We start from the raw sequence: 24,517 nt of genomic DNA on the forward strand, positions 1-24,517 counted from the left end.
AAGAGTGTGGCCAGCAGGAGCAGGGAAGTCCTTGTGCCCTGTGCTCAGCACTGGTTAGGCCACAGCTTGAGTCCTGTGTCCAGCTCTGGGCTCCTGAGGTTAGGAAAGAGGTTGAGCTGCTGGAAGGTGTCCAGAGAAGGGCAACAAAGCTGGGGAGGGGTCTGGGGCACAGGGCTGGGGAGGGGTCTGGGGCACAGCCCTGTGAGGAGAGGCTGAGGGAGCTGGGGTTGCTTAGCCTGGAGAAGAGGAGGCTCAGGGGAGACCTTCTTGCTCTCTCCAACTCCCTGCAGGGAGGTTGTAGCCAGGTGGGGGTTGGTCTCTTCTCCCAGGCCCCCAGCAGCAGAACAAGAGGACACAGTCTCAAGCTGTGCCTGGGGAGGTTTAGGCTGGATGTTAGGAAGAAACTCTTCATAGAAAGAGAGATTGGCCATTGGAATGTGCTGCCTGGGGAGGTGGTGGAGTCACCATCCCTGGAGGTGTTCAGGAGGGGACTTGATGGGGTGCTTGGTGCCATGGGTTAGTTGTCTAGGTGGGTTGGATTGGTTGATGGGTTGGACATGATCTTGAAGGTCTCTTCCAACCTGGCCTATTGTATTCTGTTCTCCATCATGGGTTGGAAGGGACAGAGTCCCAGCAACATTCAGGTTGGGTCACTGAGGATCACCCAGTCCAACCATTACCCCTGTTCTACAAGGCTCACCCCTAAGCCATATCCCCAAGCACCACATCCAGACCACCTTTGAGCACCTCCAGGCTTGGTGACTCCACTGTCTCCCTGGGCAGCCTCTGCCAGTGCCTGACCACTCTGGCTGGGGAAAAACCTTTCCCAATGCCCAGTCTAAGCCTACCCAGTCACAGCTTGTGACAGAACAACCCTAATGGCCTCTAATTACCTGGGAGAAGAGACCAGCACCAACCCCTCCACAACTTACTTTCAGGCAGTTGTAGACAGCAATGAGGTCTCCCCTCAGCCTTCTCTGTTTCACACTAACCATCCCCAGCTCCTTCAGTTGCTCTTCAGATTTATTCTCCAGGCCCTTCACAGCTTCCTTGCCCTCCTCTGCCCTGGCTCCAGCACCTCCACATCTCTCTGGCACTGAGGTGCCCAAAACTGGGCACAGTACTCCAGGTGTGGCCTCCCCAGAGCTGAGTACCAGGGGACAGTCACCTCCCTGCTCCTGCTGGCCACAGCATTGCCTGTCCCAGCCAGGATGCTATTGGCTTTCTTGGGCACACTGCTGGCTGCTCTTCAGCTGCTTGTCCATTGGAACCCCCAGGGGGAGGGCAGGCAGCCAGCCTCCCCCAGAGCAGACTCATGTAGCTACACCGGGTCTAGCTCTGTGTTGTCCTTCTGTGCTGCCTGGTTCTTAACACTGTGGGGCCCTGTTGTCCTCCAGATGCACTGCTCGGGCCTGGCTTGGCACCCTGATGTGGCCACCCAGATGGTTTTGGCCTCAGAGGACGACAGGCTGCCTGTGATCCAGATGTGGGACCTCAGATTTGCCTCCTCGCCCCTGCGTGTTTTGGAAAGCCACACAAGGTATGGAGCTGGCGGAGCCTGAGCTGCCTGCCGGCCCCGCTGCTGCTGCCGGCGGCGGCGCTGCCGCTGTCTGTCTGTCTGTCCAGCTCCTTTCTGCTGCCGCTGGCACTGCTGCTGTCTGTCTGTCCAGCTCCTCTCTGCTGCCGCTGGCACTGCTGTCTGTCTGTCTGTCCAGCTCCTTTCTGCTGCCGCTGGCACTGCTGTCTGTCTGTCCAGCTCCTTTCTGCTGCCGCTGGCACTGCTGTCTGTCTGTCCAGCTCCTCTCTGCTGCCGCTGGCACTGCCGCTGTCTGTCTGTCTGTCCAGCTCCTCTCTGCTGCCGCTGGCACTGCCGCTGTCTGTCTGTCAGTCTGTCCAGCTCCTCTCTGCTGCCGCTGGCACTGCTGTCTGTCTGTCTGTCCAGCTCCTTTCTGCTGCCGCTGGCACTGCTGTCTGTCAGTCTGTCCAGCTCCTCTCTGCTGCCGCTGGCACTGCTGCTGTCTGTCTGTCAGTCTGTCCAGCTCCTCTCTGCTGCCACTGGCACTGCTGCTGGCTGTCTGTCAGTCTGTCCAGCTCCTTTCTGCTGCCACTGGCACTGCTGCTGGCTGGCTGTCAGTCTGTCCAGCTCCTTTCTGCTGCCACTGGCACTGCTGCTGGCTGGCTGTCAGTCTGTCCAGCTCCTTTCTGCTGCCGCTGGCACTGCTGCTGGCTGGCTGTCAGTCTGTCCAGCTCCTCTCTGCTGCCGCTGGCACTGCTGCTGGCTGTCTGTCAGTCTGTCCAGCTCCTCTCTGCTGCCGCTGGCACTGCTGCTGGCTGTCTGTCCAGCTCCTCTCTGCTGCCGCTGGCACTGCTGCTGGCTGGCTGTCAGTCTGTCCAGCTCCTCTCTGCTGCCGCTGGCACTGCTGCTGGCTGTCTGTCCAGCTCCTCTCTGCTGCCGCTGGCACTGCTGGCTGTCTGTCTGTCAGTCTGTCCAGCTCCTCTCTGCTGCCGCTGGCACTGCTGCTGGCTGGCTGTCAGTCTGTCCAGCTCCTCTCTGCTGCCGCTGGCACTGCTGCTGTCTGTCTGTCCAGCTCCTCTCTGCTGCCGCTGGCACTGCTGCTGTCTGTCTGTCTGTCCAGCCCCTTTCTGCTGCCGCTGGCACTGCTGTCTGTCAGTCTGTCCAGCTCCTCTCTGCTGCTGCTGGCACTGCTGCTGGCTGGCTGTCAGTCTGTCCAGCTCCTCTCTGCTGCCGCTGGCACTGCTGCTGGCTGTCTGTCAGTCTGTCCAGCTCCTTTCTGCTGCCGCTGGCACTGCTGCTGGCTGGCTGTCAGTCTGTCCAGCCCCTTTCTGCTGCTTCTTGGTGCTGGCTGGCTGTCAGTCTGTCCAGCCCCTTTCTGCTGCTTCTTGGTGCTGGCTGGCTGTCAGTCTGTCCAGCCCCTCTCTGCTGCCGGCCCTGCTGCTGGCTGTCTGTCAGTCTGTCCAGCTCCTCTCTGCTGCCACTGGCACTGCTGCTGGCTGTCTGTCAGTCTGTCCAGCTCCTCTCTGCTGCCGCTGGCACTGCTGCTGGCTGTCTGTCAGTCTGTCCAGCTCCTCTCTGCTGCCGCTGGCACTGCTGCTGTCTGTCTGTCAGTCTGTCCAGCTCCTCTCTGCTGCCGCTGGCACTGCTGCTGGCTGTCTGTCAGTCTGTCCAGCTCCTCTCTGCTGCCGCTGGCACTGCTGCTGTCTGTCTGTCAGTCTGTCCAGCTCCTTTCTGTTGCCGCTGGCACTGCTTCTGTCAGTCTGTCCAGCTCCTCTCTGCTGCCGCTGGCACTGCTGCTGGCTGTCTGTCAGTCTGTCCAGCTCCTCTCTGCTGCCGCTGGCACTGCTGCTGGCTGTCTGTCAGTCTGTCCAGCTCCTCTCTGCTGCCGCTGGCACTGCTGTCTGTCAGTCTGTCCAGCTCCTCTCTGCTGCTGCTGGCACTGCTGCTGGCTGGCTGTCAGTCTGTCCAGCTCCTCTCTGCTGCCGCTGGCACTGCTGCTGGCTGTCTGTCAGTCTGTCCAGCTCCTTTCTGCTGCCGCTGGCACTGCTGCTGGCTGGCTGTCAGTCTGTCCAGCCCCTTTCTGCTGCTTCTTGGTGCTGGCTGGCTGTCAGTCTGTCCAGCCCCTTTCTGCTGCTTCTTGGTGCTGGCTGGCTGTCAGTCTGTCCAGCCCCTCTCTGCTGCCGGCCCTGCTGCTGGCTGTCTGTCAGTCTGTCCAGCTCCTCTCTGCTGCCACTGGCACTGCTGCTGGCTGTCTGTCAGTCTGTCCAGCTCCTCTCTGCTGCCGCTGGCACTGCTGCTGGCTGTCTGTCAGTCTGTCCAGCTCCTCTCTGCTGCCGCTGGCACTGCTGCTGTCTGTCTGTCAGTCTGTCCAGCTCCTCTCTGCTGCCGCTGGCACTGCTGCTGGCTGTCTGTCAGTCTGTCCAGCTCCTCTCTGCTGCCGCTGGCACTGCTGCTGTCTGTCTGTCAGTCTGTCCAGCTCCTTTCTGTTGCCGCTGGCACTGCTTCTGTCAGTCTGTCCAGCTCCTCTCTGCTGCCGCTGGCACTGCTGCTGGCTGTCTGTCAGTCTGTCCAGCTCCTCTCTGCTGCCGCTGGCACTGCTGCTGGCTGTCTGTCAGTCTGTCCAGCTCCTCTCTGCTGCCGCTGGCACTGCTGCTGTCTGTCTGTCAGTCTGTCCAGCTCCTTTCTGTTGCCGCTGGCTCTGCTTCTGTCAGTCTGTCCAGCTCCTCTCTGCTGCCACTGGCACTGCTGCTGGCTGTCTGTCAGTCTGTCCAGCTCCTCTCTGCTGCCACTGGCACTGCTGCTGGCTGTCTGTCAGTCTGTCCAGCTCCTCTCTGCTGCCGCTGGCACTGCTGCTGGCTGTCTGTCAGTCTGTCCAGCTCCTCTCTGCTGCCACTGGCACTGCTGCTGGCTGTCTGTCAGTCTGTCCAGCTCCTCTCTGCTGCCACTGGCACTGCTGCTGGCTGTCTGTCAGTCTGTCCAGCTCCTCTCTGCTGCCACTGGCACTGCTGCTGGCTGTCTGTCAGTCTGTCCAGCTCCTCTCTGCTGCCGCTGGCACTGCTGCTGGCTGTCTGTCAGTCTGTCCAGCTCCTTTCTGCTGCCGCTGGCACTGCTGTCTGTCTGTCTGTCCAGCTCCTTTCTGCCGCCGGCCCTGCTGGTGGCTGTCTGTCAGTCTGTCCAGCCCCTTTCTGCTGCCGGCCCTGCTGCTGGCTGTCTGTCAGTCTGTCCAGCCCCTTTCTGCTGCCGGCCCTGCTGCTGTCTGTCTGTCAGTCTGTCCAGCCCCTTTCTGCCGCCAGCCCTGCTGCCGCTTGTCTGTCAGTCTGTCCAGCCCCTTTCTGCTGCCGGCCCTGCTGGTGGCTGTCTGTCAGTCTGTCCAGCCCCTTTCTGCTGCTCCTTGGTGCTGGCTGGCTGTCAGTCTGTCCAGTCCCTTTCTGCTGCTCCTTGGTGCTGGCTGGCTGTCAGTCTGTCCAGTCCCTTTCTGCTGCTCCTTGGTGCTGGCTGGCTGTCAGTCTGTCCAGCCCCTTTCTGCTGCTCCTTGGTGCTGGCTGTCTGTCAGTCTGTCCAGCCCCTTTCTGCTGCTGGCCCTGCTGGTGGCTGTCTGTCAGTCTGTCCAGCCCCTTTCTGCTGCCGGCCCTGCTGGTGGCTGTCTGTCAGTCTGTCCAGCCCCTTTGGGCTGCTGGCACTGCTGCTCACCACCTGTCTCTTGCTGCTGAGTTCCCTCTGAGGTCTGACCTGGTTGCAGGCAGTGAGGCATGCTGGCTTGCTGACTTGCCAGCCCTCTGTCCTTAGGGGCTTGAGGTGTTGGGGCCTGCTAGTTTGAGGAGCACTGACCCCCAAACAATCTCTACCATCCTGCTGAGTTACTGAAGCTGTTAGGTTGCTGCTGCCTTGCTCAAGAAGAGGGAGCTGAGGTGCAGAGAGCAGTGCAGGGTTTTGCTTGAGTGATGGACTTGAGAGTTACCCCATGGCACATCCTCACATGTGGACAGAGTTTCCCTGCCCCTCAGTTCTCTGCATGCCTTCAATTTGGGCTCAGGAACAGGTTTGGCTTCTTGCCTCTCCTCAGCTGTCAGTAAAAGCTTCTCTCCTGCCCTAAACCAGCCCCTGGTACAAGGACAGGGGGAGAGCAGCAGCTGCTCTGTGTTGGGGCTGCTGCCACAGCTGCTGCCAGGGGTTGTGCTGCCTGCAGTCTGCTGCTGGCAGAGCTCCTGGTCCCTGATGGTTTGCACACTGCAGGGCAATGATACTGCAGGCAAGCAAACCCGTTTGTAACCTTGGTGTCTAGCTTCTCCCTCATGGCTCCTGCATTGGATTTTCCAACCCCTGCACCTTTATGCCTCTGGAAGCAGGGAAGAGGAAGCATCTCTTTCACTCAGTGAAGTGCTGGTGGCACTGAGCAGTTTGTCCTCCTGTAAGAGGGGAGGAGTGGGGAGGGGGAATGCTCAACTGAGGCAGAAACTCAGCCCCTGGATGTGCTGTGTCTGTAACCACCCTGTGCTGACATGAACCTCCTGCCTCTGGCTCTTCCCACAGGGGTGTGTTGGCCATTGCTTGGAGTATGGCAGATTCAGAGCTGCTGCTGAGCTGTGGGAAGGATGCAAAGATCCTCTGCTCCAACCCCAACACAGGAGAGGTATGGCACAGCCCTCCCCACACTTCTTCACAGCAGCTCCCCTCAGGGGTGGGGAGTGCAGAGCAGTTGGTGGTGTGCTTGCCCTCCTGGGCAGGGTGTTCCTGTGGGATGTCCTGCCCTCTCCTGTGGCCCTGTGCTTGGGCCATGTGCCTTTAGAAGCTGTGCTGGTGCTGAAGGATTCCCTCCTGAGACTGCTGGCCTCCAGCTTTCCACTCACTGCTGCCCTCCTCAGTGAGGTCCCTGCTCAGATCAGGGCTTGGCTCCACTCTAAGTCTTTGCTCCCTGCTCTTCTGGTGGCTGCTGGGCTGCTGCTGCCTTGTTCCACCTGGGAGTGCAACTTCAGCCCAGAGGAACTGGGAGGCTGCTGGAGGCAGAGCAGTGAGGGGCTCTGGGATGTGTTTCCCCCCCCCCCTGCCCTTTTGGGCCTGGAGAATCATGGAATGGTTTGGGTTGGAAGAAACATCAGAGACCATCTAGTTCCACACAGATACTGATCAGGCTGGGGCCCAGCCCTGATCCCTGCAGACTTACTGCTGATGCACTCAGTCCCCTGGATGGTTGCTGCTGGCTGTGGTGCCCTGATCTGTGGGCCTTGTTCTTGCTGCCCAGGTGCTGTATGAGCTGCCCACAAACACCCAGTGGTGCTTTGACATCCAGTGGTGTCCCAGGAACCCCTCGGTGCTCTCTGCAGCTTCCTTCGACGGCCGGATCAGCGTTTACTCCATCATGGGAGGCAGCATGGATGGCCTCAGGCAGAAGCAGGCTGACCAGGTACTGAGAAACCCCTGGGCTCAGGGGGGGCCTTCAGTGGCTGTCTGCAGCCCTGCTTGCAGGTACAAATAAGCCACAGCATGGTTTTGGTTGGGAAAGCTCTCTAAGCTCACCCAGTCCAACCATCCTCTGCCCAGGCTGGGGCTGAGCCATGGCCTCAGCATCACAGCTCTGCCTCTCTGAAACCCCTCCAGGGATGAGCATCCAACCCCCTCCCTGGGCAGCCTGGGCCAGGCTGGAAGAACCCTTGCAGGGAAGAAGTTGCTTCTGATGCCTAACCTAAACCTCTCCTGGGGCAACTTCAGGCCACTTCGTCTTGTCCTACCCACCTGGCTCTTCTCAGGGAGTTGCTGAGAGTGAGAACCTCTCCCCTCAGCCTCCTCTGCTCCACACTCCCCACCCCCAGCTCCCTCAGCCTCCTCTGCTCCACACTCCCCACCCCCAGCTCCCTCAGCCTCCCCTGCTCCACACTCACCACCCCCAGCTCCCTCAGCCTCCCCTGCTCCACACTCACCACCCCCAGCTCCCTCAGCCTCCCCTGCTCCACACTCACCACCCCCAGCTCCCTCAGCCTCCCCTGCTCCACACTCACCACCCCCAGCTCCCTCAGCCTCCCCTGCTCCACACTCACCACCCCTAGCTCCCTCAGCCTCCCCTGCTCCACACTCCCCACCCCCAGCTCCTTCAGCCACTCCTCCCCAGCCCTCTTCTCCAGACCCTTCCCCATTGTTGCTCTTCTCTGCACCTCCTCCAGCCCCTCACTGTCTTGCCTGGAGTGAGGCACCCAGCTCAGTACTGAAGCTGTGGCCTCACCAGTGCTGAGTCCAGGGGTGTGATCCCTTCCCTGCTCTTGCTGGCCACACCATTGCTGCTCCAGGCTAGGCTGTTGGTGGCCTTCCTGGGCACCCCCTGGCTCATCTTCAGCCAGCTGTTGAGCAGCACCCCCAGGGCTTTCTCTGCTGGGTGGTCTCCAGCCACTCTGCCCCAAGCCTGGGGCTTTCATGGGGTGGTTGTGACCCAGGTGCAGGGCCCAGCCCTTGGCCTTGCTGAACCTGGCCTTGGCCCAGCCAGCCAGCCTGGCCAGGGTCCTTCTGCAGAGCCTTCCTACCCTCCAGCAGAGCAACACTGCCACCCCTTTTAGTGCCACCTGCAAGCTTCCTGAGGGTGCCCTCAATGTCTTTGTGTCTCCTTTACCAGTGACAAAGGCACTGCAGAGAGCTGTCCCCAGCCCTGAGCCCTGGGGAGCAGATGGTTTCGTGCACTGGAGATGTGACACTGGTTTTCTTGTGGTGTTTCCTTCTCTCCCCCCCTTTTTGTTACTGAAGCTTTCATCATCTTTTGGGAACCTTGATCCATTTGGTACAGGCCAGCCCCTGCCCCCCCTGCAGCTGCCCCAGCAGGCTGCCCCCCAGAGCATGGTCCTGCCCCTCAAGAAGCCACCCAAGTGGATCCGGCGCCCCGTGGGAGCATCCTTCTCGGTGAGCAGCAGGCAGGGCTGGGGCAGGGCTGGCCAGGCAGGGGGGTGGAGAGGGGAGGTGGCACCTGCAAAACACTCCAGGCTGAGGGGGAGGTCAGTGTTGTGCTCCACCTGGGGAGAGCTGCTCCTGTTTGCCATCATCATGGGAGCTGGATCGGTGCAGCAGCCTCCAGGCTGGGCACCTGGGGGCTGCAGGTTGGCACAGGGCTGGCAGAACTGCTTGGGAAGAAGGAAGGAGGAGGTGGGGTGATGGCAGCAGGCACCTGCTTCCCTCTGGGGGGGTTAGGGCTTGGCTTTGCTTTGGGAAGGGCTTGCTTGGAAGGAAAGAAATAGACACTGGGATAGGCACTGAGCTGGGCACCCAGCTGGGAGGCTGGGAGAGGGGGCACCCAGCTGGGCAAGCCTCTGGGAGGCTGGGAAAGAGGGGGCACCCAGCTGGGCAAGGGTCTGAGAGGCTGGGAGAGGGGGCAGCCAGCTGGGCAAGGGTCTGAGAGGCTGGGAGAGGGGGCAGCCAGCTGGGCAAGGGTCTGAGAGGCTGGGAGAGGGGGCAGCCAGCTGGGCAAGGGTCTGAGAGGCTGGGAGAGAGGGGGCATCCGGCTGGGCAAGGGTCTGAGAGGCTGGGAGAGAGGGGGCAGCCAGCTGGGCAAGGGTCTGGGAGGCTGGGAGAGAGGGGGCACCCAGCTGGGCAAGGCTCTGAGAGGCTGGGAGAGAGGGGGCACCCAGCTGGGCAAGGGTCTGAGAGGCTGGGAGAGAGGGGGCAGCCAGCTGGGCAAGGGTGTGAGAGGCTGGGAGAGGGGGCACCCTGCTGGGCAAGGGTCTGGGAGGCTGGGAGAGAGGGGGGCACCCAGCTGGGCAAGGCTCTGAGAGGCTGGGAGAGAGGGGGCAGCCAGCTGGGCAAGGGTCTGAGAGGCTGGGAGAGGGGGCAGCCAGCTGGGCAAGGGTCTGAGAGGCTGGGAGAGAGGGGGCAGCCAGCTGGGTAAGGGTCTGAGAGGCTGGGAGAGAGGGGGCAGCCAGCTGGGCAAGGGTCTGAGAGGCTGGGAGAGAGGGGGCAGCCAGCTGGGCAAGGGTCTGGGAGGCTGGGAGAGGGGGCACCCAGCTGGGCAAGGGTCTGAGAGGCTGGCTGATCCCTGATTCCTGGGGTGGTTCTCCCCCAGCTGCAGGACTGCCCTTGGTGAATGGCATTGGGCTGCTCCCTGCCCAGCTCTGCAGCCTGCCCAGGTCAGCCTGGCTGGCAGCACAGCCTGGCAGGGTGTCAGCCACTCCTCCCAGTTGGGTGCCATCACAAAGTGGCTGAGGGAACAGCTCTGTCCCTTTGGCTGTATCATTGATGTGTAGTGGGTAGGGCTGGAGGCTGTGGCCAAGCTCAGTGAGCTGATGTCAGGAAGGGTGCTGCATGCATGTGTGTGCCCTGTCACACCCCCTCCAGTCACACCTGTGCCTTTCTCTGCCTTGGTTGCAGTTTGGAGGCAAGCTGGTGACCTTTGAGAACCCCAAGGCTCAGCAGCAGCCAGGCCTGGAGCAGCAGCAGGGTCACCAGGTCTACGTCAGCCAGGTGGTCACGGAGAAGGAGTTCCTGGCCCGCTCAAACCAGCTGCAGGAGGCTGTGCAGTCTGAGGGCTTTGTCAGCTACTGCCAGGAGAAGGTGGACATGGCCCAGACTGACTTTGAGAAGAATGTGTGGGCCTTCCTGAAGGTAACAGCAGCCTGGGAGCTACCCACTCCCTTGGAAAGCCAGGGCAGGAATCCTGCTCGTGGTGCTGGTGTAGCAGAAGAGGAGCTGGGAGCCAAAGCTGGAGCTGTGCCCACAAGCACTGTTGGGGGGGGCTGAAGTTTCCCCCAGCAGGATTTAGGAAGGTGGATGTGGGGCAGGCTGTGGATGTGGTCTGCCTGGACTGCAGCAAGGCCTTTGCCACCATCCCCCCCAGCAAGCTCCTGGCCAAGCTGTCAGCCCCTGGCTGGGACAGCAGCTCTGAGCTGGGTTAGGAACTGGCTGGAGGCTGAGCCCAGAGAGTGGTGGTGAATGGTGCCACAGCCAGCTGGCAGCCAGGCACCAGTGCTGTGCCCCAGGGAGCAGTGCTGGGCCCTAGCCTGATCAATATCTTCATTGATGATCTGGAGGAGGGGATGGAGTCCATCAGCAGTGAATGTGCAGCTGACAGCAAGCTGGGGGCAGGAGTTGATCTGCTGGAGGGTAGAGAGGCTCTGCAGAGGGACCTTGCCAGGCTGGGCAGATGGGCAGAGGCCAAGGGCAGGAGATTGAACACATCCAAGTGCCAGGGGCTGCACATTGGCCACAGCAACCCCAGGCAGTGCCACAGGCTGGGGACAGAGTGGCTGAGAGCAGGCAGGCAGAGAGGGAGCTGGGGGTGCTGGTAGAGAGCAGCTGAAGAGGAGCCAGCAGTGTGCCCAAGGGGCCAAGAAGGCCAAGGGCATCCTGGCCTGCAACAGGAAGAGTGTGGCCAGCAGGAGCAGGGAGGTCATTCTGCCCCTGTACACTGCACTGCTGAGGCCACAGCTTGAGTCCTGTGTCCAGTTCTGGGCTCCTCAGTTTAGGAAGGAGGTTGACTTGCTGGAAGGTGTCCAGAGAAGGGCAACAAAGCTGGGGAGGGGTTTAGGGCACAGCCCTGTGAGGAGAGGCTGAGGGAGCTGGGGTTGCTTAGCCTGGAGAAGAGGAGGCTCAGGGGAGACCTTCTTGCTCTCTCCAACTCCCTGCAGGGAGGTTGTAGCCAGCTGGGGGTTGGTCTCTTCTGCCAGGCCCCCAGCAGCAGAACAAGAGGACACAGTCTCAAGCTGTGCCAGAGGAGGTTTAGGCTGGAGGTTAGGAAGAAGTTCTACACAGAGAGAGATTGGCCTTTGGAATGTGCTGCCCAGGGAGGTGGTGGAGTCCCCATCCCTGGAGGTGTTCAGGAGGAGGCTGGATGGGGTGTTTGGTGCCATGGGTTAGTTGTTTAGGTGGTGTTGGATGATAGGTTGGATGTGATGATCTTGAAGGTCTCTTCCAACCTGGTCTATTCTATGCAGCCAGACTAACTCATTTTTAAAGGCATAGCCTAAAACCACCACCCCTGCCTTGGGAGGTGGCTCACCAGAGGAAGGAGGGTGCCCAGGGTCTGGGATCATTTCAGGAGAAACCATGGCACGAGCCAAGGCTTGGGGAAGGCAGTCTGTGGGGTTTGACATCCTCCATCAGCACATCTGGGAATGAAGCTGGAGGTGGGGAGATTCAGGCTGGAGGGGAGGAGGAAGTTCTTCCCCATGAGAGTGGTGAAACCCTGGAATGGGTTGTCCAGGGAGGTGGTTGGGGCCCTGTCCCTGGAGGTGTTTAAGGCCAGGCTGGATGAGGCTCTGGGCAGCCTGCTCTAGTGTGGGGTGTCCCTGCCCATGGCAGGGGGGTTGGAACTAGATGATCCTTGTGGTCCTTTCCAACCCTGAATGATACTATGATCTTTGTGGAGGGAGCTGGTGAGAAGGGAGAAGCTTTGGGATAGCTCTAGGTGCACTTTTCACTGCTCACTATGAGCACTTTGCTTCAGGATGCACTTGGCATCCTTAGGCTATTCACCTGCAGTCCCCAGAGTGGAGCCCTGCCTGCTCAGGTGCCCAACTCCCTGAAGACCACCTCAGCTCTTGCCTGCACTCAGTCCCCACAGTCAGCAGCTCTCTCTGGCAATCTGTGACAGGGAGGGAGGGAGATAAATCATAGCCTCAATAAGGTTGGAAAAGACCTCAAAGATTATCAAGTCCAAGCTGTCACCCAACACCTCCTGACAACTAACCCATGGCTCCAAGTGCCACATCCAATCCCCTCTTGAACACCTCCAGGGATGGGGACTCCACCACCTCCCCAGGCAGCACATTCCCATGACCAATCTCTCTTGCTGGGAAGAACTTTCTCCTCGCCTCCAGCCTCAACCTCCCCTGGCACAGCTTGAGACTGTGTCCTCTTGTTCTGCTGCTGGGGGCCTGGGAGAAGAGACCAACCCCCAGCTGGCTACAACCTCCCTGCAGGGAGTGGAGAGAGCAAGAAGGTCTCCCCTGAGGCCTCCTCTTCTCCAGGCTAAGCAACCCCAGCTCCCTCAGCCTCTCCTCACAGGGCTGTGCCCCAGACCCCTCCCCAGCTTTGTTGCCCTTCTCTGGACACCTTCAAGTCTCTTAATGCCCTTCTTAACCTGAGGAGCCCAGAGCTGGACACAGGACTCAAGCTGTGGCCTCAGCAGTGCTGAGCACAGGGCACAAGGACTTCCCTGCTCCTGCTGGCCACACTCTGCCTGACCCAGGCCAGGATGCCCTTGGCCTTCTTGGCCCCCTGGGCACACTGCTGGCTCCTGTTCAGCTGCTCTCCCCCAGCACCCCCAGGTCCCTCTCAGCCACTCTGCCCCCAGCCTGTAGCTCTGCCTGGGGTTGCTGTGGCCAAAGTGCAGCCCCTGGCACTTGGATGTGTGCAGTGCCATCCTGCTGGCCTCTGCCCATCTGCCCAGCCTGGCAAGGTCCCTCTGCAGAGCTCTGCTCCCCTCTAACAGCTCAACTCCTGCCCCCAGCTTGCTGTCAGCTGCAATCTTGCTCCTGATGGACTCCATCCCCTCCCACCCAGCTCCTCAGCAAATGAAGCCTTGTGAATTGCAGTGGTGCTTAACTCTTTCTGTTTTGGCTCCTTTCTGAAGGTGAACTTTGAAGAGGATTCCCGTGGCAAATACCTTGAGCTCCTGGGGTACAGGAAAGATGAGCTGAAGAAGAAGGTAAATGTGCCTGGCAGCTCTGCTGCTGCTCAGTGCTCCAAAATGCTGACCCATGGCAGGGATGGCTGCAGTGCCCTGGGAGAGCAGATCCCAGTGTCCACAGGCTGCTCAGCACAGCAGGCCTCCTGCACAGCACTCTTGTCAGGCTGGTTCCAAGCAGGTGCTGGCTGTCAGGGCTGCAGCTCTCCTCCTGCCCATGGTGCCAGAGCCTCTGGCTTGGATGTGATTGGAGGAATTCCTCTGTCTCAGAGGACACTGGAAGTCTTGCACTGCTTTTGTGAGGAAGTGGGGGGCTCCCATGAGGCACCTGGAGCTGCTGGGGGGGGGGTGGTCCAGAGCAGGACACAATAATCAGGGGGCTGCAGAACCTCCCCTGTGGGGATAGGCTGGGAGAGTTGGGGCTGTTCAGCTGCAGAGAGACCTCAGAGCAGCCTCCCAGTACCTGAAGGGGCTCCAGGAGAGCTGGGGAGGGACTTTGGGCAAGGGCTGGGAGTGCCAGGCTGAGGAACAATGGCTTTGAGCTGGGAGAGGAGAGATGGAGACCCTTGTGAGGCTGTGCAGGTGCTTCTGCAGAGGGGTTGGGGACACCTCAGAGCTTCTCACAGGGCATACAGATACCAGTGCCTGGCTGGTTTATGAGCCATGGTAAATCCTACAATGGTTTGAGTTGGAAGGGACCTTAAAGATCATCCAGTTCCAACCCCCTGCCATTGGCAGGGACACCTCACACTAGGAGCAGCTTGCTCAAGGCCCCATCCAACCTAAGCCTTGAGCACTTCAAGCCCTGGAGCTTCCAAATGGGAACAACCTATTCCAGTCTCTCCCCACCCTCACTCTCAACAATTCCTTCCTCATCTCCAGTCTGTATCTGCTCTCTCCCAGCTCCAAGCCATTGTTCCTCATCCTGGCCCTCCAAGCCTTTGTCCAAGTCCCTCCCAGCTCTCCTGGAGAGCCCCTTCAGGTACTGGAAGGCTGCTCTGAGATCTCCTTGGAGCCTTCTCTTCTCCTGACAGGCTCCCTGCTCCCCAGGGGTCACCACCACTTCCTTTTCCCTAACCAGAGCAGAAGTTGGCAGCTGCTCTGATCCTGTTTTCATGCCTGTGCTTTCCATCAGCAGCAGTGAGGTTTGAGGTCCTTGAGTTCCCAACTCTGAGATCTCAAGCCACAGAACAGCTGTTGTTGCCATCAGAGCTTGGGGTGCAGCAGGCTTAGCAGGGAATCCATCCCCCCCAGGCTGGGAAAGTGCTGGAGTTCCCTGTGGGGTGTTCTGGAAGCCACACAGCAGCCCCAGGTGCCAGCCCTGCAGCCCAGGAGGGGAGTGAGAGCTCTGTGCAAGGGCACTCACTGAAGCCTTGCTTGCCTTCCAGATTTCCTCCACCCTGAAGAAGAACCTTCTGGCAGATGGGGACTTGGGAGAGGTAAGCAAGCACCTGGGCACAGCTCTGCCTGCTTGGTCATGCCACAATCAGAAGCACTTCTCTTGCTGCTGGCCCCCAAGGCAGTCACAGCCCAGCAGGTGCCAAGCTCCTGTCTTCAGTTAGCTGAAAGCATTTCAAGTGGCAGCCACTCCTCCTACTGCTTGTCCAGCACAGGCCTCTGGCACAGCTTTGACTTCAGGGCCTCAGTCAGGTCCTCCACTTCTTGCTGCCTCTGTCTTGCTCTCTGGGACACTTTGTGCTGCCTGTGAGACAGGGCAGAGCCTTGCTGCCTGGCAGCTGATTGCAGCCTGAGGAAAAACCTCTCTGGTGTGAGGCTGCTGGAGGCCTGGAGCAGGCTGCCCAGGGGGGCTGTGGAGTCTCCTTCTCATGGAGCTTCTCAAGCCCCCTCTGGATGTGTTGCTGTGTGACCTGCCCTGGGTGACCCTGCTGTGGCAGGGGAGCTGGGCTTGCTCTCCAGAGGTCTTTTCCAAGCCCTCCCACTCTGTGATTCAAGAGCAGCTCCTTGGCCAGGCTTTGGGAACAGGCAGGGTTGAGAGTGTGGCCCTGCAAGAGTGAGAGCCACACCTGAGGCATGGCCTGGGGTAGCTGCAGTGGCCTCAGGCTGCCCCCAGGGCACTGCCTTGCTGTTGTGCCAGAGGCATTCTGGATGCCATCTGCAGGTTTTAAGAGGGGAGGAGAAGCTTTGCTGCCTGTTCTGAGGCAGCTGAGATGCAAACAGCACCAGGTGGTGTGCAGTGCCCCAGAGCTAGGGCAGGGAGGGCCTCTGCCATGCTGCTTGTGCTCAGGCAGGTGTCCCCAGAGCCTTTCTCTGCTGTCCAGCCTGGTTGTGGCTGCTGCTGGTGGTGGGAAGGTGGCTGTGCTCTGCAGGGCAAAGGATTGCTTCCTCTTCCCCCTGGCTTTTTGGGTTTGTTGTGGTTTCATTGTGGCCTCCTCTCCCTTCTGAAGGCTCCTGCAGGGTCTGATGAAGCTGTGCTGAGCAATGGGGACAAAGGCCTGGCTACAGAGGAGCAGCTCCTGCCAGAGGTATCTGGTGCCCACCAGACTGGGGCCCTCCTGGCTGGGTGGCTGCCTGCCTGGGAGGGGATCCCCTCTTGGCCCTGGGTGGGTGCCTGCCTGGGAGGGGGTGCCCTCTGGGCCCTGGGTGGGTGCCTGCCTGGGAGGGGGTGCCCTCTGGGCCCTGGGTGGGTGCCTGCCTGGGAGGGGGTGCCCTCTGGGCCCTGGGTGGGTGCCTGCCTGGGAGGGGGTGCCCTCTGGGCCCTGGGTGGGTGCCTGCCTGGGAGGGGGTCCCCTCTTGGCCCTGGGTGGGTGCCTGCCTGGGAGGGGGTTCCCTCTTGGCCTTGGGTGCCTGCCTGCCTGGGAGGAGGTCCTCTCTTGGCCCTGGGTGGGTGCCTGCCTGGGACAGGGTGGGGGACCCCAGGGGCTGTGGAGGTGTCTGCTTGGGGGGGGACCTGTCCCCAGGAGCCAGGTGAGTGGTTGCTGGTGTATGGTGCTCTCCCTGTGTGCACATGGCTCCTGCAGAAGCCTTCCCTGGTGGGAAGCCTTCCAGCTCTTTTCTTCCCCCCATCCCTCCCTTGAGATCCATTTCTCAAGTGCTCCTCTCTTCCCTCCCAGAGCAGTGATGTAACAGTGCTGGGGTGACTTGCCCTGAAGGCCCTTTGGGGCCCAGGCCTTCCTCAGTGTGCTTAGGAGGTGGCTTTGTGCTGGCACCAGGGGCAGTCCCTTACCCTGTGCTCTGGTGGTGAAGGGCAGGGGCACACCTCCCTTCTGAGTTAGTGACCTCTCAGGTGGTTGGGAGCCTGAAGGGCTGCCCTTGACTTGGCATGCAGGAGCCAGCTGTGTGTCTCATGGGCAGGCTTGTTCCATAGTGCCAGCAGGGATGCTTTCCCTCTCTCTTAGGGGCTGAAGGACCACCAAAAGGAAACTGAAGACCTGGGAGCTGCCCAGAAGACTTTCAACATCTCTGTTAGTGGAGGTAAAAAAATCCCCTTCAGATCCTGGTGTGGGTTGTAGGTGCTGGGGAGTGCTGCTGGTGGTGCTGGGGCAGCAGAATGACAGCAAAGCTTCTGCACAGGATGTGGAGGGATTGTCTTCACTCAGGCTGGAGAGCAGCCTGGGGGGAGAAGGCCTTGGGGGTGTCAGGTGGTGACACACAGGAGCCAGCAGCCCACAGAAAACCCTGTGTAGGCCTGCCTGTGGTGGAGTTGGAGAGCACAGGCTAACTGCCTCATCTCTGCTCAGTACTCTGCCATCTTCCTCCAGCTCTGCTGCTCACAAGGTAGATCTGCTCAGAACTAAACAAACCAGGTCAGCCTTAGAGGAGCAAACTAAACACCTCAGAACTTCACAGAGGTCAGCAGGGGACACAACATGGCAAGAAATCCAGGCTGGGTGAGGAGTGGCTGGAGAGCAGCCTGGAGGAGAAGGCCTTGGGGGTGTCAGGTGGTGACAAACTCCCCAGGAGCCAGCAGTGGTCCCTGGCAGCCCAGAGGCAGCTGAGTGCTGAGCTGCAGGGAGAGCAGCAGCACAGGGAGGGGATTCTGTGTGCTGAGCTGCAGGGAGAGCAGCAGCACAGGGAGGGGATTCTGAGTGCTGAGCTGCAGGGAGAGCAGCAGCACAGGGAGGGGATTCTGAGTGCTGAGCTGCAGGGAGAGCAGCAGCACAGGGAGGGGATTCTGAGTGCTGAGCTGCAGGGAGAGCAGCAGCACAGGGAGGGGATTCTGAGTGCTGAGCTGCAGGGAGAGCAGCAGCACAGGGAGGGGATTCTGTGTGCTGAGCTGCAGGGAGAGCAGCAGCACAGGGAGGGGATTCTGTGTGCTGAGCTGCAGGGAGAGCAGCAGCACAGGGAGGGGATTCTGTGTGCTGAGCTGCAGGGAGAGCAGCAGCACAGGGAGGGGATTCTGTGTGCTGAGCTGCAGGGAGAGCAGCAGCACAGGGAGGGGATTCTGTCCCTCTGCTCTGCTCAGCCCCCACCTGCAGCACTGCCTCCAGCTCTGGGGCCCCCAGAAAAGGAGGAACTGGAGGTGCTGGAGAGGCTCCAGAGGAGGCTGTAGAGGGCTGGTGACCATGAAACCATCCCCTGTGGGGACAGCCTGGAGAGTTGGGGCTGTTGAGCTGGAGCTGGAGAAGAGAAGGCTCCAGGGAGACCTCAGAGCAACCTTCCAGTACCTGAAGGGCTCCAGGAGAGCTGGGGAGGGACTTTGGACAAGGGCTGGGAGTGCCAGGCTGAGGAACAATGGCTTTGAGCTGGGAGAGGAGAGACTGAGAGTGGAGAGGAGGGAGGGAGGGGTCTGGGGGCAACATGGCCGTTGGGGGGAGGGGCTGAGGGAGCTGGGGTTGCCTAGCCTGGAGAAGAGGAGGCTCAGGGGAGACCTTCTTGCTCTCTCCAACTCCCTGCAGGGAGGTTGGAGCCAGCTGGGGGTTGGTCTCTTCTCCCAGGCCCCCAGCAGCAGAACAAGAGGACACAGTCTCAAGCTGTGCCAGGGGAAAGTTTGGGCAGGATGTGAGGAGGAAATTCTTCCCAGCCAGAGGGATTGGCTGTGGGGATGAGCTGCCCAGGGAGGTGGTGGAGTCCCCATCCCTGGAGGTGCCGTGGCCGAGCCGCTCCGCTGCTGCCGGGGGCTGGGTCGGGCTCGGTGCTCTCGGGGTTGATTCTGTGCCGGTGCGAAGCGCCCTGAGGGCTGGGTGGCCCTGTGCCCTTGGCTGGCCCTGTGCCCTCGGCTGGCAGGCCCCTGTGTGCTTGCAGATGTGGATGGCTTGCTGAGCCAGGCCCTGCTGACGGGGGACTTCGAGGGGGCGGTGGAGCTGTGCCTCTACGACAACCGCATGGCCGACGCCATCATCCTGGCCATCGCCGGCGGCCGCGACCTGCTCGCCAGGACCCAGCACAAGTACTTTGCCAAGATGCAGAGCAAAATCACCAGGGTACTGCTGCCTTGCCTCTTCTCCTCCTTCTTCCACTTCAGCTGCTCTCCAGCTCCCCTCTCTTTTTTGGTCCCTTAAAAGTGTTTCCTTTCCTTGCTCCGCCCTGGTTCAGCTGCAGCCGGCGTGGCCCTGTGGTGTCTTGAGAGCAAGCAGAGCTGGGCCACCTCTTTCTGACAGGAGGGTGTGAGGGTCAAGACTTCCCCTTTAGGGGGAAGTCCTGGCTCACTGGAGAGGTCCCAGATGACAGGAAGGGCTGGATGGAGGAAGCTGCAAACTCCTGGCCTGGCAGCCTGATCTCAGTGCCAGGGAAAATGATGGAGCAGATGCTCTTGGGGGCAATCACTGAGCATTTGAAGGATGGCCAAGGGCTCAGGGCCAGCCAGCAGGATTTAGGAAGGGCAGGTCCTGCCTTTCCAGCCTGATTTCCTTCTATGCCCAGGTGACTGACTGGGGGATGTGGGGCAGGCTGTGGATGTGGTCTGCCTGGACTGCAGCAAGGCCTCTGCCACCATCCCCCCCAGCAAGCTCCTGGCCAAGCTGTCAGCCCCTGGCTGGGACAGCAGCTCTGAGCTGGGTTAGGAACTGGCTGGAGGCTGAGCCCAGAGAGTGGTGGTGAATGGTGCCACAGCCAGCTGGCAGCCAGGCACCAGTGCTGTGCCCTAGGGAGCAGTGCTGGGCCCCAGACTGATCAATATCTTCATTGATGATCTGGAGGAGGGCATTGAGTCCATCAGCAGTGAATGTGCAGCTGACAGCAAGCTGGGGGCAGGAGCTGAGCTGTGAGAGGGGAGCAGAGCTCTGCAGAGGGACCTTGCCAGGCTGGGCAGATGGGCAGAGGCCAAGGGCAGGAGATTGGACACATCCAAGTGCCAGGGGCTGCACATTGGCCACAGCAACCCCAGGCAGTGCCACAGGCTGGGGACAGAGTGGCTGAGAGCAGCCAGGCAGAGAGGGACAGCCCCAGGGGCAATGGTTTGAAGTGAGAGCAGAGCAGATGGAGATTGGATGTGAGGAACAAGTTCTGCAGGAGGAGGCTGCTGAAACACTGCAACAGATAGCTCAGGGTGGCTGTGGATGCTCCCTCTGTGGAGGTATTCAAGGCCACACTGGACAGGGCCCTGAGCAAGCTGGGGCTGGTGGGAGGTGTCCCTGCCCATGGCAGGGGGTTGGAACTGGATGATCTTTAAGGTCCCTTCCTTGTTTCCAGTGTGTCTGAGTTCCATATCCATTGGGAGACTCTCACTGCTGAAGCTGGGCACCTGCAGGGCCCTACCTTGCAGTCTGTTCCCATGTCAGCTGTCTCCAGAGCTGCTCAGAGCAGCAGCTTGATGTTGACTTCTGCCTGGGATGACTCTCAGCAGGCCCTGCCAAGGCTTGGTTTCACTGCATGCCCAGCAGGGAGCTGAGCATGCCAGGGCAGATCAGGCCCCCTTTGTCCAGCAGCCAGCCTGTTCCCAGCCAGCTGCTTGTTGTTCTTGGCAGCTTTTTGCAGTGCTAGCAGTTGCTGAGGCTGCTGGTTCACATCTTTTGTCCTTCTCTGCCACCATGAGAAAGTAGCAGCAACAGCAGCAGGGCTGAAACAGCAGCAGACTTCAGAGAGCACAGGGCAGTGGGGTGGGCACATGTGGCTGCTTTCAGTTGCTCATGGTCACCTCCTAGCAGTCCACTGTCCAAGAAGGACATTTGAGAGAGTAGCAGGAGGCAGGCTGTGAGGTGGGCATGTGCTCAGCTTGCTCTCCTGGAGCAGGGCTGAAGGCCACAGAGCTCTCCCCAGAGGCTTGGGGAGTCAGGGTGCACAGCACCACATGCTGGTGGGGGGGCTGGAGGTGGCATCTTGCTGATCACCTGGAATCCAGCTTCAGGTAGGAATCATTTGCATGTTTGTCATGGGAGCATTGATCAACAGCTGGCTGAAGGGGAGCCAGCAGGAGCAGGGCAAGGATTGTGCCCCTGTGCTCAGCACTGGGGAGGCCCCACCTCAAGTGCTGGGTTCCCTCACTCACAGAAGGGCATTGAGGAGCTGGGGCAGGGCCAGGGAAGGGCAAGAAAGGTGGGGAAGGGTCTGGAGAAGAGGGCTGGGGAGGAGCAGCTGAGGGAGCTGGGGTTGGTTAGAAGCCTGAGGGGAAATCTTCTGGCTCTCTACAGCTCCCTGAAAGGAGGTTGGAGTGAGGTGGGGGTTGGGCTCTTCTCCTTAGCAGCAAGGGATAGGAAGAAAGAAAATGGACTCAAGTGGCACCAGGGGAGGTTTGTGTTGGACATCAGAAGAAGCATCTCCACTGAAAGGCTTCTCTCCAAGCCTGGCACAGGCTGCCCAGGGAGGTAGTGGAGTCCCCATCCCTGGAGGTGTTTCAGGAGGCAGAGCTGTGGTGCTGAGGGATGTGGTTGAGCCCCAGCCTGGGCAGAGTTAGAGTTGGTTGGCCTGGGTGACCTCCAAGGACTTTTCCCAACCCAAACCATTCTGTGGTCCTGGCCCAGCCTCAGCACCACTCAGCTGCTTGTCCACCCCTCCCCCAGAGGACAGGAGGGAGGATCAGGAGAAAAGAAGGTGAAACCTCCTGGGTTGAGATGAGGAGAGCTTAACAGAGCAGCACAAAGAGAGAGGAAGCAACAGGAGCAGGAATAACAGAAGTGAAGCCCTGTAGAGAATGGGATGTACAACACAGCTGCTCAGCAGCCAGGCCTGGCTGGCTGCCTGTGGGAGCTGCACCTCTCCCTCAGACAGCTCCTCCTGTGCTTGCTTGCTTGGTGGTTCAGCTGGCCAGCCTGGATCATAGAATCTATGGGCTGGGCTGGAAGGGACCTCCAAAGCTCCTCCATCCTGACCTCCCTGCAGTCAGCAGTGAGACCCCCAGCTAGACCAGGCTGCCCAGGGCCTCCTTGAGCCTCAGATGTGGCCACTCTCAACTTCTTGGGACAGTTACCCCATCCTAGCTGAACCTAAGACACATTTCTAGTCGTGGGTGAGCATTAAGGAGGAAATCTCAGGTGCTGAGCTGGAGCTGGGGGTGTTCAGCCTGGAGAAGAGGAGGCTCTGGGGAGACCTAATAGCAGCCTGCCAGTACCTGAAGGGGGCTACAAGAAGGATGGGGAGAGACTGTTTGCAAGGGCCTGCAGGGACAGGAGGGACAATGGCTTCAGACTAGAGGAGGGCAAATTCAGATGGGATGTTCGTGGGTGCCATGGACAGTGGCACTGAGTGCAGCCTCAGCAGGTTTGCTGATGACACCAAGCTGTGTGGTGCAGCAGACAGCTGGAGGGAAGGGATCCATCCAGAGGGACTTGGGCAGGCTGGAGAGGTGGGCACAAGCCAACCTCAGGAGGTTCAACAAGCCCAAGGGCAGGGTCCTGCAGCTGGGTGGAGGCAATCCCAGGCACAAATCCAGGCTGGGCAGGGACTGGCTGGAAAGCAGCCCTGAGGAGAGAGCCTTGGGGGTGCTGGGGGAGGAGAAGCTCACCAGGAGCTCTCAGTGTGCACTTGCAGCCCAGAAAGCCAACCAGATCCTGGGCTGCAGCAGGAGAAGTGTGGCCAGCAGGTCAAGGGAGGTGATCCTCCCCCTCTGCTCAGCTCTGGGGAGACCCCACCTGGAGTACTGCCTCCAGGTCTGGAGCCCCTGTTGCAAGAGGGATGTGGAGGTGCTGGAAGGTGTCCAGAGAAGGGCCAGGAGGATGGGCAGAGGGTTGGAGCACCTCTCCTATGAGGACAGACTGAAGGAGTTGGGGCTGTTCAGTCTGGAGAAGAGAAGGCTCTGAGGTGACCTCATTGTGGCCTTCCAGGATCTGAAGGGGGCTCCAGGAAGGCTGGGGAGGGACTGCTCAGGATCTCAGGCAGTGATAGGACTAGGGGGAATGGAATGAAGCTGGAGGTGGGGAGATTGAGGCTGGAGGTGAGGAGGAAGTTCTTCCCCATGAGAGTGGTGAAGCCCTGGAATGGGTTGTGCAGGGAGGTGGTTGGGGCCCTGTCCCTGGAGGTGTTTAAGGCCAGGCTGGATGAGGCTCTGGGCAGCCTGCTCTAGTGTGGGGTGTCCCTGCCCATGGCAGGGGGGTTGGAACTGGATGATCCTTGTGGTCCCTTCCAACCCTGACTGATACTATGTTAGGAACAGGCTCTTTACTATGAGGGTGGTGAAACACTGGAACAAATTTCCCAGGCAGGTGGTTGAGGCTCCTTCCCTTGAGACATTCAAGGTGAAGCTCAACGAGGCCCTGGGCAGCCTGATCTAGTTGGGGATGTCCCTGCTGACTGCAGGGGAGCTGGACTTGGATGAGCTTTGGAGGTCCCTCCTGGCCTGGACCATCCTATGGCTGGCTGCAGGATTCCTTACCCTGCCCTCAGCCCTTTTCCTCCCTCTGGGCTAATGCAATGCAGGAGAGTTTGGTGGTCTGGGGAACATTGTCCCACTGCAGTTCCATTCTTTGGGGCAAAGGTCTTTTTGTGGGGAGCTACCCAGTGGTGACCTTGTAGTTAGGACCTGGCAATCTGTTCTCCAGGGAGGTGTTTTGTTCTTGCCTAGTCCCAAAATGCACACTTGAGTGCTTGTTCAGCTGTTCCTGGGCTTGTGCTCTTGGCATGACAAGGGCTTTGCTCACTGAAGAGCAGCAGAGCTGCCAAGTCTGCTTTTGATCTGAAGCAGAATAACTGGGAGCAGAGTTTGAGGCAGAGGCAGCTGGAATCCTCTCCTGAGAGCTGGGTGCAGGCTTAGGGGTGCTGCAGCCAGCTTGGCTTGGTCCTGCTGCCAGTTTGCCTCTTACAAGCAGCCCTCCTCAATTGCCTCTCACTGCTCAGCCTGAGGCCAAGAGCTTAAAAGCCAACTGAAAGCAGTTTGACAAACAACAGTGATGCCCCTTGCTGGGCATGGTGTCAAAAGCTTCCAGCTCAAGAGAATCATAGAAGTGTCAGGGCTGGAAGGGGAGGTACAGCACAGCTCTCACATCAGAGAGTGGTTTGGGTTGGAAGGGACCTCCAAAGGTCATCCAGTCCAAGCCCTCCCCCTGCAGTCAGCAGGGACATCCTCCACTAGATCAAGTTGCTCAGAGCCTTGTCCAGCCTCACCTTGAATGTTTCCAGGGTTGGGGCCTCAACTACCTCCCTGGGAAACCTGCTGCAGTGTTCCAGCAGCCTCCTGGTGCAGAACTTCTTCCTCACATCCAGTCTTAAAGAATCACAGAACTGGCAGGGTTGGAAGGGAGCTCAAGACACAGCCAGCCCCAACCCCCTGCCATGGGCAGGGACACCTCACACCACAGCAGCTTGCTCACAGCCACCTCCAGCCTGGCTGCAAACACCTCCAGCCAGGAGGCTTCCACCACCTCCCTGGGCAGCCTGGGCCAGGCTCTCACCACCCTCCTGCCCAACAACTTCTTCCTCACAGCCAATCTGAATCTACCCACTTCTGGTTTTGTTCCATCCCCCCCACTCCTAGCCCTCCCTCACCCCCTCCAAAGTCCCTCCCCAGCTTGCTTGCAGCCCCCTGCAGCTCCTGCAAGGCCACCAGAAGGTCTCCTGGGAGCCTTCTCCTCTCCAGCCTGGCCTTGGGGTTGTTCTCTTAGTCAGCAAAAGCAGTGCTGGAAGGCACTGCAGTAAGTGCCAGCCTGCAGAGAGCTGTGCATTCCTCTCCTGTGCGTTTTGTGGCAGGGTGAGCAGTGCTGCCTGTGTTGCCAGGAGCTTGTTCTGGGGCTGCACTGAAGTGGTTTGGAAGCCTCTCTGCAGCCGCTGAGAGCTGCGGCGTGGCGACCTGTTGGGGTGGGGAAGTTCCCTGAGGCAGTTCCTCCCTAGGGTCTTTTTCACTGTGCTCTCTCTCTCTCTCTCTCCTGCTGTAGCTCATCACTGCAGTGGTAATGAAGAACTGGAAAGAGATTGTGCAGTCCTGTGACCTGCAGAACTGGAGAGAGGCTCTGGCTGCCGTGCTGACCTACGCCAGGCCAGACGAGTTCGCAGCCCTTTGCGGTAAGGTCGCTCTGTGGGCTGGGTGCCATTTGTTCCACTGGGAGCAGCACTGCAGCTTCCCAGGGCTGCTTTCCTCTCAGCAA

At 59.9% G+C, this 24,517-nt stretch overlaps 1 protein-coding gene across 14 annotated transcripts in view; it reads left to right on the forward strand.

Moving 5' to 3' along the window:
- The window catches only part of SEC31A (SEC31 homolog A, COPII coat complex component), a 72,566-nt gene that overhangs the window by 15,948 nt on the left and 32,101 nt on the right, over positions 1–24,517 (forward strand). For all 14 annotated transcript variants that reach the window (XM_068167993.1, XM_068167994.1, XM_068167995.1 and 11 more), the window contains exons 8-18: positions 1,398–1,540; positions 6,047–6,146; positions 6,756–6,917; positions 8,243–8,395; positions 9,854–10,087; positions 13,056–13,130; positions 14,498–14,548; positions 15,515–15,592; positions 16,466–16,541; positions 18,312–18,490; positions 24,308–24,434. In XM_068167993.1, the coding sequence (XP_068024094.1) occupies positions 1,398–1,540; positions 6,047–6,146; positions 6,756–6,917; positions 8,243–8,395; positions 9,854–10,087; positions 13,056–13,130; positions 14,498–14,548; positions 15,515–15,592; positions 16,466–16,541; positions 18,312–18,490; positions 24,308–24,434 (1,378 nt within the window). The remainder of the gene's footprint in view (positions 1–1,397; positions 1,541–6,046; positions 6,147–6,755; positions 6,918–8,242; positions 8,396–9,853; positions 10,088–13,055; positions 13,131–14,497; positions 14,549–15,514; positions 15,593–16,465; positions 16,542–18,311; positions 18,491–24,307; positions 24,435–24,517) is intronic.

This window comes from Melanerpes formicivorus, unplaced genomic scaffold, assembly GCF_026170545.1.
Source record: "Melanerpes formicivorus ecotype bairdi unplaced genomic scaffold, bMelFor1.0.p_v2 SCAF_129, whole genome shotgun sequence".
NCBI lineage: Eukaryota > Metazoa > Chordata > Aves > Piciformes > Picidae > Melanerpes > Melanerpes formicivorus.